At 46.6% G+C, this 21,825-nt stretch overlaps 2 protein-coding genes across 14 annotated transcripts in view; one reads left to right on the forward strand and one right to left on the reverse strand.

The window, feature by feature from the left end:
* The window catches only part of LOC139755047 (uncharacterized), a 196,776-nt gene that overhangs the window by 155,694 nt on the left and 19,257 nt on the right, over window positions 1-21,825 (reverse strand). For 5 of the 13 annotated variants that reach the window (XM_071673036.1, XM_071673045.1, XM_071673032.1 and 2 more), the window contains exon 1: window positions 2,115-3,571. Coding sequence is in view for 4 of the 13 variants with exons in the window: in XM_071673045.1 (XP_071529146.1) it covers window positions 2,115-2,126 (12 nt within the window). In the remaining 9 variants the exon portion in view is untranslated. Of the gene's footprint in view, window positions 1-2,086; window positions 3,572-10,509; window positions 10,666-21,825 lie in introns of those variants that run through there. The other 8 variants (XM_071673030.1, XM_071673039.1, XM_071673038.1 and 5 more) reach the window with 4 other exon arrangements.
* LOC139754939 (uncharacterized) overlaps window positions 11,925-21,825 on the forward strand; it is a 43,212-nt gene continuing 33,311 nt past the window's right edge. Inside the window, exons 1-3 of the mRNA XM_071672758.1 lie at window positions 11,925-12,044; window positions 12,313-12,432; window positions 19,422-19,715. Of these exons, the coding sequence (XP_071528859.1) occupies window positions 11,925-12,044; window positions 12,313-12,432; window positions 19,422-19,715 (534 nt within the window). The remainder of the gene's footprint in view (window positions 12,045-12,312; window positions 12,433-19,421; window positions 19,716-21,825) is intronic.

The following is a 21,825-nucleotide window of genomic DNA, read 5'->3' on the forward strand; positions in this document are numbered from 1 at the left end:
ATATATATATATATATATATATATTTTCTTTCAAACTATTCGCCATTTCCCGCATTAGCAAGGTAGCGTTAAGAACAGAAGACTGGGCCCCTGAGGGAATATCCTCACCTGGCCCCCTTCTCTGTTCCTTCTTTTGGAAAATTAAAGAAAAACAAAAAAAAAAAAAAACAAGAGGGGAGGATTTCCATGTGTGGCGAGGTGGCGAATGGGAATGAATAAAGGCAGACAGTGTGAATTGTGTGCATGGGTATATATGTATGTGTCTGTGTGTGTATATACACGTGTACATTGAGATGTATAGGTATGTATATTTGCGTGTGTGGACGTGTGTGTATATACATGTGTATGGGGGTGGGTTGGGCCATTTCATTTCGTCTGTTTCCTAGCGCTACCTCGCAAACGCGGGAGACAGCGACAAAGCAAAATAAATAAATAAATAAATAATATATATATATATATATATATATATATATATATATATATATATATATATATATATATATCTTTTTTTAACGTGCCTTCAATTTAGGTATATGCCAAAGGGTGGTTAACTGCTCTGTAGTTATATCATTAAATCATGGCTTACTTAGTCTCCCATTTGTTGCATTATTAAAGAGGTATGAAATATATAACTTACTTTAGTATTATAAGGGTGGTTCGCTAAACTCACCTGGTGAAGCATTCTAGAGATGGTTTATGTAACGTGTTACCTGAAGCATTATTAAAAAGGACTGTTTACTTAACACGTCCCTTATCATAAGGACGTTTAATCTAACCTCTCACCTCCTGTAATGTCACAGGGTTGGTTAATCAAACCTTCCATTTATTTCAGTATCATAAGTATGGTTAATTATACCACTCACTTGCTTTACGGTAGTATCATGAGGATGGTTTTCTTGATTACGTTGTATGACAGGGAGGTTTAATTAACCTCACCTCCCGTAGAAACAAGAGGATGGTTTATTTATGAAATCACTTGAAGTAGCTTTATAAGCATGGTTTGTTTACTCTCTTAACTACTGCAGAACTATAGAAATGGTTTATTTGATCTATCGTTAGCTAAAGAATTATAGGGGTAGTTTACCTAACATGCTATTCACTATAATCTTATTAGGGCTGTCTAGTTAGTCTCATTTATTGTAGCATTATAAGCATGGTTAATTCAACCTCTCTCATCTGCTTTAGCATCAAAATGTTATTTTAGGTAATCACCCTCTACAGCATTACAAGCGTGGTTTGCTTATCTCTCACCTGTTGTATCATTAGAAGTGGTCTATTTAATCCATAACCTGCTGTAACATTATAATGAGGGTTTAACCTTTCGCCTTCTGTAACATTATAAGGGTTGTTTAACGGATTAAATGTTTTAAGGTTGTTGATTTAAACTGTCATCTGATTTATGTATCTACCATATACCCTGCTGTAACAGTACAAGGGTTGTGTACCTAACCTATAACCCGTTATAACATTACAAGGGTTGTGTATCTAACCTATCACCTGCTATAACATTATAAGGGTTATGTATCTAACCTATCACCTGCTATAACACTATAAGGGTTGTGTATCTAACCTATCACCTGCTATAACAATATAAGGGTTGTGTATCTAGCCTGTCACCCGTTATACTATAAGGGTTGTGAACCTAACCTATCACCTGCTATATCATATCTAGGGTTGTGTACTTAGCCTATCGCTCATGCAGCATTTTAAGTATTGTGTATATGTGCAATCATTCGCTCTACAATTATAAGGGTTGTGCATCTCAGCCACTGTGGCATTATACAGGTGGTGTAATTAGCAGTTCCTACTGTAGCATAATAAAGCTGGTGTATCTATCACCACATGAAACATTAGAATGCTTTATCTAGCCTATAACCTGTAGTATTATAAGGGTAGTGTATCTATCACCTGCTGTACCATCATAAGGGTGAAGTATCTAACTAATCAACTGACGTAGGATAATAAGGTTGGTAAATCTAACTCATCACCGACAGTAGCATTATGAGAGTAGTTTATCTGATGAGTCACTTGTTGCAACAGGACATAACCTCAATAACAAAACCAATATACCGTAACTGATACGTACTTACGCCTGTCATTCCATCCTCACGTACCTTCCGGGCCATGTTGAAAGGTAAGATTTTTCTTCCTTGGATCCTTCTTCTTCTTGTAGCCGACGTGTGAGGAACCACTCTTGTCGTCGTTGAAGCCCTTGTAGTACATAAAATTCATCTTACAAAGTTTATTTCGAGGTCTGCTCTCGACAAGCGCGACGTGCGACTTCCCAACAAGTTTCAACTAGGCTGCCGAGTCTAGCATTATATTAGTTCTAACTTTTTTTTCGAGATGGCTTTATTTCTCCACGAATATATGAAAGGATTACTGGTGATCTCACTTTTGTCAACAGCTACGATGACCACATATGAATATTCCAGCTTGGTCGGCAGGCGTCAATGGCTTTACTTACACTTGTATTTCTGTTACAATGGTTATTTTGGATTCTTTTCTAACACTGACGAAAGTGAAGAATGGACCACTTTTTTGTTTCTAATGTTCACTTCACCGCTTAATTTGTCTTCATGTATACAAAGGTTAACCTGGTGGGTGATGTAGGGTGGTGGTCCCTGAGTGTGTGTGTGTGTGTGTGTGTGGTTCTGGTGCGGAGTGTGGCCTGCCTGGCGTCGTGCCTCCTCCTTCCTGGCTATTGTGTTCAAACCCTCCTGCTGGCGGATGCTGCTTGTGTGCACCAACTTTTCTTTTAGGAAACAGGTGCCAAAAGCTACTCCGGGCACAACCTGCTTGACAGTGACCGTGATTATACACTCCACATTAATGTAATTGTTTGAAAAGCGGCGGCGGCAAATGTGTCAGGAACGGTGGGTAGATATTGCGCCGCTTATACACCAACAATGCTGGTCCCCATCACATGGTCTTGAGAAGTAAACGTAGAGATGATATCAGTCTCTTGGTTAATAGACGGGCTTAGCCTGTCGTCATTAGTCACATCTTGTCCTCAGGGGCAGACCCCGGTGTGTGTGTGTGTGTGTGTCCTCAGTAAAGTACAGCAGCACACTCGACCAGGAGTTGTCTGATCAAGAATGCCATCACAGACATTTCATTGCTTCTCGGTAGAGGCAGTAAGAGGCCATAGTCCATCATTACTGATGTCTGCAACAATATGACAGTAATGGTCTATACTCTCAAAGATGCAAATTATAATCAGCTGTACTATCATGATAGCACACTAACTCTCGTTGGCATTATTCAAGCCATATTTACTGATGGAATAGTTCATTTTCCTCCGCCGCAAGCTTCCTATTAGTGCAGTATTTACATCGTACAAGAGGCAGTACCCGTGTGACCCAACAGGTGGCGATGGTGGGTCTCAGGTCCTGGGCGGGATCTTCCAGATCCCAGACCCGTCTTCAGCAAGAGGTGGGCTACACGGGCAGTGTGTGTGTGTGTAGCTCGGATGAACATAGAGGGTAGCGGGCGGTGGCGCGGTGCGGGTGGCGGTAAGCAAGATGTGGGACACAGCTGATGCCTAAAGCGTGCCTCGGTCTGTACTGTGGTGCCGCCAGCACCCTGCCAGCAAATGCCTTAACCCACTGCGCCAACATGATGCCCTCGATGTAAATATAGCCAAAGATGGTTTTCTTTAGAATCTCGGGGCATGATGATGCTATAGACCATGACTCAAGGTTGACGCGTTTCGGTGTTGCCCGAGTTACCATATTGTAATAGGTGTTGACCTGTGTAGCATTGTTCAGTAAGCACCAGACTGCTTTTCAGACTCGAACATGATTGATTCGTTTGCTCCATAATTGACAGTACTTAATGTAGTCAACATAATACCAGGCCAGAGCAGAACTACTGATATAGCAAGTTCGTCAAGGGAATGAGGCGACAGTGTACGAAAAGGTAGGAATATGCCAAAATGTGCAAAGTGGTAAAAACCAAAGGTGTCGTGTTATGTCGCTCATGCCAGGGGAGCACGTCACCTGGGGCCTGAGGCCAAGCCACGACACCTGGGGGCTAGGAGATAATCCACGTCACCGGGGGTCTGGGACTGTAAGGCAAGCCACGTCAACAGGGGTCTGGGACTGTGAGCCAGGCCATGTCAGTGAGGGTCTGAGGGTGTAAGCGAGGCCTTGTCAACGGGGGGGCTGGGAGTGTTAGCCAGGCAATGTCAACGGGGGCTGAACTAAGCCAGGCCATGTCAACGGGGGTCTGGAACTAAGCTAAGCCACGTCAACGGGGGTCTGGAACTAAGCTAAGCCACGTCAACGGGGTGAGGGACTGTGAACCAAGCCACGTCACCGGGGGTCTGGAACTGTGAGCCAGGCCACATCAACAGAAGTCAGTTAATGTGAGCCACGCCTCGTCAACGGTTGTCTGGGACTATAAGCCAGGGCACGTCAACGGGGGTCTAGAACTGAGAGGCAAGTCACGACACCGAAATCAGAGACTGAGCCAAGCCATGTCATCGGTGGTCTGAGAGTGGGTGCCAGGCCATGTCACCGGGGGTCTGGGACTGGGTGCCAGGCCACGTCACCGGGGGTCTGGGACTGGGTGCCAGGCCACGTCACCGGGGGTCTGGGACTGGGTGCCAGGCCAGGTCACAGGGGGTCTGGGACTGGGTGCCAGGCCATGTCACGGGGGTCTAGGACTGGGTGCCAGGCCACGTCACCGGGGGTCTGGGACTGGGTGCCAGGCCACGTCACCGGGGGTCTGGGTCTGGGTGCCAGGCCATGTCACCGGGGGTCTGGGACTGGGTGCAAGGCCACGTCACCGGAGGTCTGGGACTGGGTGCCAGGCCACGTCACCGGGGTCTGGGACTGGGTGCCAGGCCACGTCACCGGGGGTCTGGGTCTGGGTGCCAGGCCATGGCACCGGGGGTCTGGGACTGGGTGCCAGGTCATGTCACCGGAGGTCTGGGACTGGGTGCCAGGCCACGTCACCGGGGGTCTGAGAGTGGGTGCCAGGCCATGTCACCGGGGGTCTGGGACTGAGTGCCAGGCCACGTCATCGGGGGTCTGGGACTGGGTGCCAGGCCACGTCACCGGGGGTCTGGGACTGGGTGCCAGGCCACGCCACCGGGGGTCTGGGACTGGGTGCCAGGCCACGTCACCGGAGGTCTGGGACTGGGTGCCAGGCCATGTCACCGGGGGTCTGGGACTGGGTGCCAGGCCACGTCATCGGGGGTCTGGAACTGGGTGCCAGGCCACGTCACCGGGAGTCTGGGACTGGGTGCCAGGCCACGTCACCAGGGGTCTGGGACTGGGTGCCAGGCCACGTCACCGGAGGTCTGGGACTGGGTGCCAGGCTACGTCATCGGAGGTCTGGGACTGGGTGCCAGGCCACGTCACCGGGGGTCTGGGACTGGGTGCCAGGCCACGTCACCGGGGGTCTGGGACTGGGTGCCAGGCCACGTCACCGGGGGTCTGGGACTGGGTGCCAGGCTACGTCACCGGAGGTCTGGGACTGGGTGCCAGGCCACGACACCGGGGGTCTGGGACTGGGTGCCAGGCCACGTCACCCGGGGGTCTGGGACTGGGTGCCAGGCCATGTCACCGGGGGTCTGGGACTGGGTGCCAGGCTACGTCATCGGAGGTCTGGGACTGGGTGCCAGGCCACGTCACCGGGGGTCTGGGACTGGGTGCCAGGCCACGTCACCGGAGGTCTGGGACTGGGTGCCAGGCCACGTCACCGGGGGTCTGGGTCTAGATGTCAGGCCATGTCACCGGAGGTCTGGGACTGGGTGCCAGGCTACGTCACCGGAGGTCTGGGACTGGGTGCCAGGCCACGTCACCGGGGGTCTGGGACTGGGTGCCAGGCCACGTCACCGGGGGTCTGGGACTGGGTGCCAGGCCATGTCACCGGGGATCTGGGTGCCAGGCCACGTCACCGGAGGTCTGGGACTGGGTGCCAGGCCATGTCACCGGGGGTCTCTGACTGGGTGCCAGGCCACGTCACCGGGGGTCTGGGTGTCAGGCCACGTCACCGGGGGTCTGGGTGCCAGGCCACGTCACCGGGGGTCTGGGACTGGGTGCCAGGCCACGTCACCTGGGGTCTGGGTGCCAGGCCACGTCACCGGGTCTGTCACTGGGTGCCAGGCCACGTCACCGGGGTCTGGGACTGGGTGCCAATCCACGTGACTGGGGGTCTGGAACTGGGAGATAGGCCGCGTCACCGGGGTCTGGGAATGTGAGCATGGCCACGTCACCAGGGGTCTCGAAGTATGAGCCAGGCCACTTCAACGAAGGTGTGCCAAGCCACGACAACGGTTGTCTGGAACTGAGAGCCAGGCCACGTCAACGGGGATCTGGGGCTATGAGCCAAGTCAGGTCAACAGAGGCGTGGGACTACGAGCCAAGCCACGTCAACGGAGGTGCGGGACTGTGAGTCAAGCCACGTCAACGGGGGTCTGGGATGTGAACTAGGCTACGTCAATGGGGGTCTGTGATTGAGATAAGTCTGGAACTGTGAGCCAAGCAACGTCAACGGGGTCTGGGAGCCAAGCCTCGTCAACGGGGGTCTGAATGCCAGGCCACGTCATCGGGGGTCTGTGTGCCAGGCAGGTTACGTCACCGGGGATCTGGAAATGTGAGCCACGTCACCGGAGGGTTTGGAACTAAGCCTGGCCACGTCTGGAAATGTTAGCCACGTCACCGGAGGGTTTGGAACTAAGCCTGGCCACGTCTGGAAATGTGAGCCACGTCACCGGAGGGTTTGGAACTGAGCCTGGCCACGTCACCGAGGTTTGGAACTGTGAGCCAGGTCACGTCAACGGTGTGGAAGTGTGCCAAGCCACGTCAACAGGGGTCTGGAACTGAGCCAGGTCACGTCAACGGGGGTCTGGGACTGTGAGCCAAGCCACGTCAACGCAGGTCTCGGACTATGAACCAGGCCACGTCAACGGGAGTCTGTGAATTTGAGCCAAGCTACGTCGCTGGGGGCCTGGAGCTGTGAGCCAGACCACGTCAACTGGTCTGGGACTGAGCCAGGCCACGTCACCAGAGGTCTAGGACAAAACCAAATCATGTCTACGGGAGTCTGGGACTGTGAACCAAGCCACGTCAACGGGGGTCACACTGTGAACCAAGCCACGTCAACGGGGGTCACACTGTGAACCAAGCCACGTCAACGGGGGTCACACTGTGAACCAAGCCACGTCAACGGGGGTCGCACTGTGAGCCAAGCCACGTCGACGGAGGTGTGGGACTGGGAGCCAGACCACGTCAGTGGGGTCTGAGACTGAGCCAGGCCACGTCACCGGGGGTCTGGGACTGAGTGCCAGGCCACGTCACCTGGGGGTCTGGGACTGTGAGCCAAGCTTCGTCGATGGCGTTCTGAAACTATGAGCCAGGCCACGTCAACGGGGATCTGGGACTGAGCCAAGCCACGTCAACGGAAGTGTGGGACTGTGAGCCCAGCCACGTCAAAGGGGGTCTGGGACCGTGAATCAGGCCATGTCAACGGAGGTCCGTGAATGTAAGTCAAGCCACGTCACTGAGAATCTGGAACTGTGAGCCAGGCCACGTCAACGGGGTCTAGGAGAGAGCCATGTCATGTCAGCGGGGGCCTATAACTGAGCCAGGCTACGTTACCGGGGGTCTAAGACTGAGCCAGGCCACGTCATCAGTGGTCTGGGACTGAGCCAGGCCACGTCACCGGGGGGTCTGGGATGTGAGCCAGGCCACGTCACCAGGGGGTCTGGGACTGTGAGCCAGGCGACGTCACCAGGGGTCTGGGACTGTGAGCCAGTTCCCCACCAGGATGTGGGGCTGGGGATATGGCAATGTCACGAGGATCTTACTGAAGTAGTGGCACTGGTGGCCTGGCCATGTCCCAGCACTGGCCCAGTCTACCTCTGACAGCATGGCCATGCTTCCGTACTGGTCAAGTATATCGCTACCAGTCTGGCTATGTTGTTATGTTGGTTAAGTATACCTCCTGAAGTTTGGCCAGGATATAGTACTGGCCCAGCGTATGGCTGGTAGCTTGACCATGATGTAGCGGTGGTGTAGATCAGCCCAGTATACCTCTGATAGCTTGGTCATGCTGTAGTACTGGCCCAGTATACCTCTGATAGCTTGGTCATGCTGTAGTACTAGCCCAGTATACCTCTGATAGCTTGGTCATGCTACAGTACTGGCCCAGTATACCTCTGATAGCTTGGTCATGCTACAGTACTGGCCCAGTATACCTCTGATAGCTTGGTCATGCTGTAGTACTGGCCCAGTATACTTCTGATAGCTTGGTCATGCTGTAGTACTGGCCCAGTATACCTCTGATAGCTTGGTCATGCTACAGTACTGGCCCAGTATACCTCTGATAGCTTGGTCATGCTACAGTACTGGCCCAGTATACCTCTGATAGCTTGGTCATGCTACAGTACTGGCCCAGTATACCTCTGATAGCTTACCTACACTGGATGTCTAAGCCTGGATGGTTGTGTCTCTACAGAGGCCAGAGCTATAGTTTACCTATGCAGCGTAGATAAAATTTAGCAATTGAGAGCGTGACTACTGTAATGCTTTAATTAAATGTTTGCTTGTACAGCTGGTTGGTGTGTCTGTGTCCCAGATGGCAAGAGCAGCCATCTGGCACGACCCAGATCGAGCGCTGACCAGAGGTGGCTGGAGGTGTGGGAAATACGTACTATTTTAATTTTATCATTTCTCTCACCTGGGGTAGACTACAGTGGATTTTTTCTTTTAATTAAACTCCCGCTGAGGTATGGATTTTATCCTCTTGTTCTCTGATCTTTTCATGCAACACAAGCGGTCCAGAGATCCAAGTGTAGAACTTCAGGATGTTACAAAGATGTATGAAGAGAGCGAGGAAGGAAGTATGGAATTCAAGGTAGAAAACAGCCATGCAACAGAACTTGGAAAGAGACAGAAAACTCGGATATAATATTTGACATCTGATCTTAAATAAACTGGAGAGAGAGATAAAGATCCGGGCATTGTTACATATTCCAAGTCATTATTGGAATCCCATATGAATGAGAGGAAATTGTAACTAAAGATTATTTGTTAATAGCAAAGTAGCCTTTCCATTTATAGATGAAGACATGATAAAAAGATATATGATAACCTTTATAAGAACAACTCTGGTATATGCTGCAGTTGTTTGGAAGCCATACATGAAGACATTCATAAATAACACAAACAAGGACGGGCGTCTACCTAGAAAAAAAATTTTATAAGAAAAAAACTTCCAACCTTAGAATAAAGGAGAGCAAGAGACATTAGGATGGTGTTTGTATGAAAGGATAGGAAGAAATACGGGCAATATGTAATACATACGAACTGGAAGATATAAAGATTGTGAAGATATTCAGTTTCCCAAACACAGGAACAGAAAGGTGGAATTCATAACCAGAAAATTCTGTGCCATGATTTTAAAGATAAGAACTGTGATAAACGGAGACGGGATCAAACGAACATTATCCATTGATGTAGAAATACAATATGGTCAAAACAGTAATGTTCCTCCAGCAGGCAATGCAACGTATGCTGGACAGAACACAGGAAAATCTATCAAAATCATAGATTTTCATTACCCATTCCATCGTGATAAGAATAAACACCAACAAATGGTACGTGAAGCTAGCAAAAAAATCGAGATAATGCGGCAATACCAGAAAAAAACAAACACCCTCAGTTACGCCCCGGGAGCAAGACATTGTCCTGGCTGGGATAAAGTCGGGAGAACCTGTGATCCCTGAAATATCTGTCCCAGTGAGTTGGCCGTGACCTTGTTTCGCAGGCGAGAGTCACTCCTGTTACGAAATAGTTTAGAAATCAAGTAAAAGATAACGTTAATAAATTCCCAGGTAAGTTTTCATTTGCCCAGATAAGGATGCTATTCAAATATGTAGTTTTTCTTTATCCTCTACACTCTTTATGGCTTAACTAACTCTGATGTCATCTGTGTAACATCTGATTACATTTTTCCCGTATTTCTTTATCTATGTCTCATTTTCATCTATGCCGGAGACCATGATAACAGGTATGTTGCCACTGGTTACGTATTCAATGTTTTCCGATTTTCCTTTTATATTTAATTTACCAAATGCTTTTGCAAATCAATTAAAAAGTGTCCTCATTCATAAACGTTTCGTTAACGTTATACTTTTTTAATGAATTCATTACGCCCCAGACGGTTTAAAATGTTGCAATATGTTTTCATAACGCTGAAATATTTTGATTGCAATATAATCTGGTCTGTGTTGCTTCAGCTGCAATAATTCAGTTTATCATTGCGTTTTAACTAACAAGTTATTAACTTGGTCCTATTTCATGTTTTTGAAGTAAAAACTTCTCAAAAATATTGAGAGAGAGAGAGAGAGAGAGAGAGAGAGAGAGAGAGAGAGAGAGAGAGAGAGAGAGAGAGAGAGAGATTGCAGAGTTCGCCAGGTGGGTGGGTAGACAGGTGGGTGGGTAGACAGGTGGGTGGGTAGACAAGTGGGTGGGTACCATCCATGAGAGAACCCACCTGAGGGCGAGGCTATGCCAGGCTTCCCGCGCCGTCGCCGCCGCTGGGTCATCGTACGCTGGCAGGGGAAGCCAGGTCCTCCCACGTCGGCTTCTGCCACCAGAGATGTAGAGTGGGAGGGAAGGTGGCTGGCTGGTCATGGGAGGAACACGGAAGCTGTAAAGGACATACGACAGAGGTCATGATGATAGGCTGTATCTAAGTGATACACTAAGAGGTCCTTCATATTATCCCAAGTTCCTAATCTGTATAGATAAACATAAGATGATTACACAAAAGTCTCTTTCCCACTCACCACCTCTCCCTCCGACACATACTTCATGGAAATGTTATAAGCAAGTATGAATGAGAAACACATGCTCATCCAACATTAGCTGTTGGATACTTTAGGAACTGCTAATCTCCAAGGAAAAGGTTCAGTTATGTGCCTGTTACAATGTCACTCCTGATCTGGTTTATTAACAGATAATCGACGTCACAAAATGATTTATTCAGCAGTGATACTCCTCAACTCACCAGTACCTGATCATTTATACCAGTTATAATAATCTACTGCCCAGAAAACTGTCAATATTTGCATGACGTCTTCGTAGTCCATTTATCTTAGTTTTTCGTCATGCAGAGCAGCACCCCTTGCAGGAGGCCGTGTGTATGTGTGTGTATCACTAGGGTTCACCTTTGTGACACGTGTTGTAAGCAGGCAAGTGTAGTGCTGATAACCTGTGCAGATAAGGTGGAGATAACGGAAGTTGAAGGGACATCGAGGAGTGAAGTAGACCGCGTAGGCAAAATGATTAGTGTTGGTAGACGATAACAAGTCCTGCAGCAGTGTGGACGAAATACACAACAGTGTAAAGTTTCAGTCGTCGGTGATATATTGTTGGAACAGTAAAGAGCGATGGTGTCAGGCCAGCGGTGAAGCTGGCAAGCTCACCCAGTCTTGCTCCATCCACAACCTCCGCCACACCAAACACAAACAAACTCATTCTTTCGTTTTTACCAAAAGGAAGCGTAACAATTTCAGATACTGCAGGTGACTAAGAATTATTACCTAGAACGTATCATTGTTCAGGCTCACCCTAATTACTGATGAAAATTCAATCATTCCGAAGCAAAAGTAAAACATATGTACCAACATGAATTGGCCTAAGACTAAACCATTTTCTGTTGATTTTCCAAGTATTGTGTGATGAAGTGCTCTGCTCATCCTGGGACAAATAAATTGCGCCTCTTACCCGGGGGCACATGATACGAGCCAAGACTTCCACTGATCTGTACTTACTTTCACTTTCAATTTTTAGTAATTATCGGTGTGTCTAATATATTACATATCTATTACTGATGTACGTAATTCGTAATATAACATCGATGAAAAATGAAAACCAAGAAGACTAATCTAAAACAAATACAACGTAATGTCTAACTTGCATTCATTTTGGACTCAGCAGAACACTTCGTGTACAGACAATGTGCAGTTGTGTATCAGACTGACCACAGTCAAATGTACATCGTCAGACTGCGGTGTTGTGTGGCGGGTAATGTGTATCGTGAGGAGGCTGGCACCTGCACCGTGGACTAGCATAACCAACGCCGCTACAAATATAACCAATCCCAACCAACACGTGAAACAAACGGTAAAAACACGCTTTATATATGAGGCTGCCATGCAGGTGTGCCACAACCTGACTCACCGATGGCTACCCGATTTTCTCGCGACCTCTCAGGGCATACCAAGAAGAACGACTCCCCTTAACAAACCATCTCTGACCACAGGATCCCTGATCACAGGATCCCTGACCACAGGATCGCACACTTAAAGATCCGGGACCACAGGATCACCAATTCAGGATCCCGGACCAGAGGATCACAGACTTAAGGATCCGGGACCACAGGGTCACAGACTTAAGGATCCGCGACCACAGGGTCACAGACTTAAGGATCCGCGACCGCAGGATCACAGACTTAAGGATCCGAGACCACAGTTTCACAGACTTAAGGATCCGAAACCACAAGACCACAGACTTAAGGATCCCAGACCACAATACCACAGACTTAAGGATCCGAGACCACAGGACCACCGACTTAAGGATCCATGACCAAAGGATCACCGACTTAAGGATCATCGACTTAAGCATCACCGACTTAAGGATCTATGACCACAGGATCACTGACTTAAGGATCCATGACCACAGGATCACTGACTAAAGGATCCCTGACCACAGGATCACTGACTAAAGGATCCCTGACCACAGGATCACTGACTAAAGGATCCCTGACCACAGGATCACTGACTTAAGGATCCATGACCAAAGGATCACCGACTTAAGGATCATCGACTTAAGCATCACCGACTTAAGGATCCATGACCAAAGGATCACCGACTTAAGGATCCATGACCAAAGGATCACCGACTTAAGGATCATCGACTTAAGCATCACCGACTTAAGGATCCATGACCAAAGGATCACCGACTTAAGGATCCATGACCAAAGGATCACCGACTTAAGGATCCATGACCAAAGGATCACCGACTTAAGGATCCATGACCAAAGGATCACCGACTTAAGGATCCATGACCAAAGGATCACCGACTTAAGGATCCATGACCAAAGGATCACCGACTTAAGGATCCATGACCAAAGGATCACCGACTTAAGGATCCATGACCAAAGGATCACCGACTTAAGGATCATCGACTTAAGCATCACCGACTTAAGGATCCATGACCAAAGGATCACCGACTTAAGGATCATCGACTTAAGCATCACCGACTTAAGGATCATCGACTTAAGCATCACCGACTTAAGGATCCATGACCAAAGGATCACCGACTTAAGGATCCATGACCAAAGGATCACCGACTTAAGGATCCATGACCAAAGGATCACCGACTTAAGGATCCATGACCAAAGGATCACCGACTTAAGGATCCATGACCAAAGGATCACCGACTTAAGGATCCATGACCAAAGGATCACCGACTTAAGGATCCATGACCAAAGGATCACCGACTTAAGGATCATCGACTTAAGCATCACCGACTTAAGGATCATCGACTTAAGCATCACCGACTTAAGGATCCATGACCAAAGGATCACCGACTTAAGGATCATCGACTTAAGCATCACCGACTTAAGGATCCATGACCAAAGGATCACCGACTTAAGGATCCATGACCAAAGGATCACCGACTTAAGGATCCATGACCAAAGGATCACCGACTTAAGGATCCATGACCAAAGGATCACCGACTTAAGGATCCATGACCAAAGGATCACCGACTTAAGGATCCATGACCAAAGGATCACCGACTTAAGGATCCATGACCAAAGGATCACCGACTTAAGGATCCATGACCAAAGGATCACCGACTTAAGGATCCATGACCAAAGGATCACCGACTTAAGGATCATCGACTTAAGCATCACCGACTTAAGGATCATCGACTTAAGCATCACCGACTTAAGGATCATCGACTTAAGCATCACCGACTTAAGGATCCATGACCAAAGGATCACCGACTTAAGGATCATCGACTTAAGCATCACCGACTTAAGGATCCATGACCAAAGGATCACCGACTTAAGGATCATCGACTTAAGCATCACCGACTTAAGGATCCATGACCAAAGGATCACCGACTTAAGGATCATCGACTTAAGCATCACCGACTTAAGGATCATCGACTTAAGCATCACCGACTTAAGGATCCATGACCAAAGGATCACCGACTTAAGGATCATCGACTTAAGCATCACCGACTTAAGGATCATCGACTTAAGCATCACCGACTTAAGGATCCATGACCAAAGGATCACCGACTTAAGGATCATCGACTTAAGCATCACCGACTTAAGGATCCATGACCAAAGGATCACCGACTTAAGGATCCATGACCAAAGGATCACCGACTTAAGGATCATCGACTTAAGCATCACCGACTTAAGGATCCATGACCAAAGGATCACCGACTTAAGGATCATCGACTTAAGCATCACCGACTTAAGGATCCATGACCAAAGGATCACCGACTTAAGGATCCATGACCAAAGGATCACCGACTTAAGGATCCATGACCAAAGGATCACCGACTTAAGGATCCATGACCAAAGGATCACCGACTTAAGGATCCATGACCAAAGGATCACCGACTTAAGGATCATCGACTTAAGCATCACCGACTTAAGGATCCATGACCAAAGGATCACCGACTTAAGGATCCATGACCAAAGGATCACCGACTTAAGGATCCATGACCAAAGGATCACCGACTTAAGGATCCATGACCAAAGGATCACCGACTTAAGGATCCATGACCAAAGGATCACCGACTTAAGGATCCATGACCAAAGGATCACCGACTTAAGGATCCATGACCAAAGGATCACCGACTTAAGGATCCATGACCAAAGGATCACCGACTTAAGGATCATCGACTTAAGCATCACCGACTTAAGGATCATCGACTTAAGCATCACCGACTTAAGGATCCATGACCAAAGGATCACCGACTTAAGGATCCATGACCAAAGGATCACCGACTTAAGGATCCATGACCAAAGGATCACCGACTTAAGGATCCATGACCAAAGGATCACCGACTTAAGGATCCATGACCAAAGGATCACCGACTTAAGGATCCATGACCAAAGGATCACCGACTTAAGGATCCATGACCAAAGGATCACCGACTTAAGGATCCATGACCAAAGGATCACCGACTTAAGGATCCATGACCAAAGGATCACCGACTTAAGGATCCATGACCAAAGGATCACCGACTTAAGGATCCATGACCAAAGGATCACCGACTTAAGGATCCATGACCAAAGGATCACCGACTTAAGGATCCATGACCAAAGGATCACCGACTTAAGGATCCATGACCAAAGGATCACCGACTTAAGGATCCATGACCAAAGGATCACCGACTTAAGGATCCATGACCAAAGGATCACCGACTTAAGGATCCATGACCAAAGGATCACCGACTTAAGGATCATCGACTTAAGCATCACCGACTTAAGGATCCATGACCAAAGGATCACCGACTTAAGGATCCATGACCAAAGGATCACCGACTTAAGGATCATCGACTTAAGCATCACCGACTTAAGGATCCATGACCAAAGGATCACCGACTTAAGGATCATCGACTTAAGCATCACCGACTTAAGGATCATCGACTTAAGCATCACCGACTTAAGGATCCATGACCAAAGGATCACCGACTTAAGGATCCATGACCAAAGGATCACCGACTTAAGGATCCATGACCAAAGGATCACCGACTTAAGGATCCATGACCAAAGGATCACCGACTTAAGGATCCATGACCAAAGGATCACCGACTTAAGGATCCATGACCAAAGGATCACCGACTTAAGGATCATCGACTTAAGCATCACCGACTTAAGGATCATCGACTTAAGCATCACCGACTTAAGGATCATCGACTTAAGCATCACCGACTTAAGGATCCATGACCAAAGGATCACCGACTTAAGGATCCATGACCAAAGGATCACCGACTTAAGGATCCATGACCAAAGGATCACCGACTTAAGGATCATCGACTTAAGCATCACCGACTTAAGGATCATCGACTTAAGCATCACCGACTTAAGGATCCATGACCAAAGGATCACCGACTTAAGGATCCATGACCAAAGGATCACCGACTTAAGGATCCATGACCAAAGGATCACCGACTTAAGGATCCATGACCAAAGGATCACCGACTTAAGGATCATCGACTTAAGCATCACCGACTTAAGGATCCATGACCAAAGGATCACCGACTTAAGGATCCATGACCAAAGGATCACCGACTTAAGGATCATCGACTTAAGCATCACCGACTTAAGGATCCATGACCAAAGGATCACCGACTTAAGGATCCATGACCAAAGGATCACCGACTTAAGGATCCATGACCAAAGGATCACCGACTTAAGGATCCATGACCAAAGGATCACCGACTTAAGGATCATCGACTTAAGCATCACCGACTTAAGGATCATCGACTTAAGCATCACCGACTTAAGGATCCATGACCAAAGGATCACCGACTTAAGGATCCATGACCAAAGGATCACCGACTTAAGGATCCATGACCAAAGGATCACCGACTTAAGGATCATCGACTTAAGCATCACCGACTTAAGGATCATCGACTTAAGCATCACCGACTTAAGGATCCATGACCAAAGGATCACCGACTTAAGGATCCATGACCAAAGGATCACCGACTTAAGGATCATCGACTTAAGCATCACCGACTTAAGGATCATCGACTTAAGCATCACCGACTTAAGGATCATCGACTTAAGCATCACCGACTTAAGGATCATCGACTTAAGCATCACCGACTTAAGGATCATCGACTTAAGCATCACCGACTTAAGGATCATCGACTTAAGCATCACCGACTTAAGGATCATCGACTTAAGCATCACCGACTTAAGGATCATCGACTTAAGCATCACCGACTTAAGGATCCATGACCAAAGGATCACCGACTTAAGGATCCATGACCAAAGGATCACCGACTTAAGGATCCATGACCAAAGGATCACCGACTTAAGGATCATCGACTTAAGCATCACCGACTTAAGGATCCATGACCAAAGGATCACCGACTTAAGGATCATCGACTTAAGCATCACCGACTTAAGGATCCATGACCAAAGGATCACCGACTTAAGGATCATCGACTTAAGCATCACCGACTTAAGGATCCATGACCAAAGGATCACCGACTTAAGGATCATCGACTTAAGCATCACCGACTTAAGGATCATCGACTTAAGCATCACCGACTTAAGGATCATCGACTTAAGCATCACCGACTTAAGGATCCATGACCAAAGGATCACCGACTTAAGGATCCATGACCAAAGGATCACCGACTTAAGGATCCATGACCAAAGGATCACCGACTTAAGGATCATCGACTTAAGCATCACCGACTTAAGGATCCATGACCAAAGGATCACCGACTTAAGGATCCATGACCAAAGGATCACCGACTTAAGGATCATCGACTTAAGCATCACCGACTTAAGGATCCATGACCAAAGGATCACCGACTTAAGGATCATCGACTTAAGCATCACCGACTTAAGGATCCATGACCAAAGGATCACCGACTTAAGGATCCATGACCAAAGGATCACCGACTTAAGGATCATCGACTTAAGCATCACCGACTTAAGGATCATCGACTTAAGCATCACCGACTTAAGGATCATCGACTTAAGCATCACCGACTTAAGGATCATCGACTTAAGCATCACCGACTTAAGGATCCATGACCAAAGGATCACCGACTTAAGGATCCATGACCAAAGGATCACCGACTTAAGGATCCATGACCAAAGGATCACCGACTTAAGGATCCATGACCAAAGGATCACCGACTTAAGGATCATCGACTTAAGCATCACCGACTTAAGGATCATCGACTTAAGCATCACCGACTTAAGGATCCATGACCAAAGGATCACCGACTTAAGGATCATCGACTTAAGCATCACCGACTTAAGGATCCATGACCAAAGGATCACCGACTTAAGGATCCATGACCAAAGGATCACCGACTTAAGGATCCATGACCAAAGGATCACCGACTTAAGGATCCATGACCAAAGGATCACCGACTTAAGGATCATCGACTTAAGCATCACCGACTTAAGGATCATCGACTTAAGCATCACCGACTTAAGGATCATCGACTTAAGCATCACCGACTTAAGGATCCATGACCAAAGGATCACCGACTTAAGGATCCATGACCAAAGGATCACCGACTTAAGGATCATCGACTTAAGCATCACCGACTTAAGGATCATCGACTTAAGCATCACCGACTTAAGGATCATCGACTTAAGCATCACCGACTTAAGGATCCATGACCAAAGGATCACCGACTTAAGGATCATCGACTTAAGCATCACCGACTTAAGGATCATCGACTTAAGCATCACCGACTTAAGGATCCATGACCAAAGGATCACCGACTTAAGGATCCATGACCAAAGGATCACCGACTTAAGGATCCATGACCAAAGGATCACCGACTTAAGGATCCATGACCAAAGGATCACCGACTTAAGGATCCATGACCAAAGGATCACCGACTTAAGGATCATCGACTTAAGCATCACCGACTTAAGGATCCATGACCAAAGGATCACCGACTTAAGGATCATCGACTTAAGCATCACCGACTTAAGGATCCATGACCAAAGGATCACCGACTTAAGGATCATCGACTTAAGCATCACCGACTTAAGGATCATCGACTTAAGCATCACCGACTTAAGGATCATCGACTTAAGCATCACCGACTTAAGGATCCATGACCAAAGGATCACCGACTTAAGGATCCATGACCAAAGGATCACCGACTTAAGGATCCATGACCAAAGGATCACCGACTTAAGGATCATCGACTTAAGCATCACCGACTTAAGGATCCATGACCAAAGGATCACCGACTTAAGGATCCATGACCAAAGGATCACCGACTTAAGGATCCATGACCAAAGGATCACCGACTTAAGGATCCATGACCAAAGGATCACCGACTTAAGGATCATCGACTTAAGCATCACCGACTTAAGGATCCATGACCAAAGGATCACCGACTTAAGGATCCATGACCAAAGGATCACCGACTTAAGGATCCATGACCAAAGGATCACCGACTTAAGGATCATCGACTTAAGCATCACCGACTTAAGGATCATCGACTTAAGCATCACCGACTTAAGGATCCATGACCAAAGGATCACCGACTTAAGGATCCATGACCAAAGGATCACCGACTTAAGGATCCATGACCAAAGGATCACCGACTTAAGGATCATCGACTTAAGCATCACCGACTTAAGGATCCATGACCAAAGGATCACCGACTTACGGATCTGAAAGCCAGAATACAACAAGAGTTGGAGGAGCTAAATGAGGAAATTGGAGAGACGACGGAGACTCTGCCCGAGGAGCCAGCTCTGCACCAAGAGAAAGATATTGACCAGATGATGAAGACCAAAATGCGACTCAAGAGCGAGATCGAGGCTAAATTGGAGTCATCCTTACTCGAGTTACCCGATGACAACCAGTTGATGATGAGGCTGGCCAAGGAAGAGGCAGAAATGATGGCCAATAATAACGCCAGGACTTTGGCAGCATACAGAGAGAAGGTCATTATAATTATTATAATCTGATGATAATTTACATGGTGATTTATTAGTTGTCTCTTGCAGTGATTTTGTTCTGTATTTTTTTTTTCTTTGAATGCAGTAAGATGTGAAGAGCATGATACCAACATTAGATACGGCAGTAAGGGTCTACCTTAGATCACCATCACTGTTAACTTTAGATATTGAATGATATGATTGTAAATCACTATGAAATGGAAACTGAACGATTTTGTTTTGCAGTGTAGTATTATATCTAGAGAATGGACTAAATTGGAAAGCATTGTATTTTATTGAATACTGAATAAGATTATAGCAGTGAGGGTTATGTATGTCACAAAAACTTGGGATAATTGATGTTAGAATAGTTGACACGTAAAACTCAGACCCTACGAAAATCACTTAGTGGCTGAAATGTACAGTAGAGATGAAAAATACTATTATTAAATTGGTCTTCTCCTGGAGATTGCATGGTGCCATTTTTGTAATAGTCAGCCACTAGTGTGGCTGGTATTTTTGACTAGAAAAATTTCTTAAACATCAAGATATTTTTAGTTGAAGTTATTTCAATGTAAAGGCATGTGAAGCATTTAAATTATTTATGTAACTTTAGTTGATTTTCTGTTGATGCTTTATGCATCTGTATGTTAATCTACCCCTTATATCCTAAGATATTCATAACCCTCACCATTATAACCTATGTTGTCATTCAAGAAAACGTGATGCTCCAAATCATGCTGTGCAATTATTGCATTTAAATACAACACTAGCAGAACAGAACAGAATCATAACTTTTGATGCAAGGGTAACCAATAAATTATAACCGTAGTTCTGCTTTGTTGCAAGTAGAAACATGATAAAAATCACATGAATGACACTCACATTTTGCAGATTTAGAATATGATGTAGAACATAATTCAGTGACAAACTTCACAAATTATGTAGACACTGAAGTAGAAGGAAAGTGTGGGGTAAGAAAATGGTAGTTACAGTTTCGGGGCACCACAGAACTAGCATATGAATTTGTAAAAAACATATCACTGGACTTCATATACAGAAAAGTTTCTTGCGGAATGGCCTTAGAATGAGGGAAAGTAATTTAAAGGGTTATGATTTATCTGGGAAAATGTGGGGTTAAAGCATATGAATCATTCTGGATGTCAACAGATATGAAATCCTTACCGAACTTTTCTGGCAACTCAAATCAACTTAATTTCAGTACACCTGATCCCCTACTTATTACCTATGTGACTTACAACCATCCCTTCATCTAGCCAGAAAAAAGATATGACAAATAATACAATGGAATTGAATTCTATTATATTATACTAGATTGCCACTTCCCACATCAGCAAGGTAGCACCAGGAAACAGATGAAGAATGGCCCAACCACTCATATACACATGTATATACACTGACATATACATATATACACTTGTACATATACTTGCTTGCCTTCATCCATTCCTGGCGTTACCAGACAAAAAGGCCACATTCGTACACACTCAGTCTCTAACTGTCATTTGTAATGCACTGAAACCATAGCTCCCTATCCATATCCAGGCCCCTCAGACCTTTCCTTTAACCTAGACATTTCACATGCCCTGGTTCAGTCCATTGACAGCACTTCAACCCTGTTATACCACATCGTTCTAATTCACTATTTCTTGCATGCCTCTCACCCTCCTGTGTGTTCAGACCCCGATCACTCAAAATCTTTTTCACTCCATCCATCCACCTCCAATTTGGTCTCGCGCTTCTTGTTCCCTCCTCCTCTGACATATATCCTCTTCGTCAATCTTTCCTCACTCATTTTCTCCATGTCCAAACCATTTCAACACACCCTCTTCTGCTCTCTCAACCACACTCTTTTCACACATCTCTCTTACCCTTTCTTTACTTACTCGATCCAACCACCTCACACATCACATTGTCCTCAAACATTTCATTTCCAACACATCCACCCTCCTCTGTACAACCCTATCTATAGCCCATGCCTCGCAACCATACAACAGTGTTGGAACTACTATTCCTTCAAACATACCCATTTTTGCTCTCCAAGATACTGTTCGTTCTTCCACACATTCTTCATCACTTCCAGAACCTTCACCCT

The sequence above is a fragment of the Panulirus ornatus genome, chromosome 18 (genome assembly GCF_036320965.1).
Source record: "Panulirus ornatus isolate Po-2019 chromosome 18, ASM3632096v1, whole genome shotgun sequence".
In the NCBI taxonomy this organism is placed as follows: Eukaryota; Metazoa; Arthropoda; class Malacostraca; order Decapoda; family Palinuridae; genus Panulirus; species Panulirus ornatus.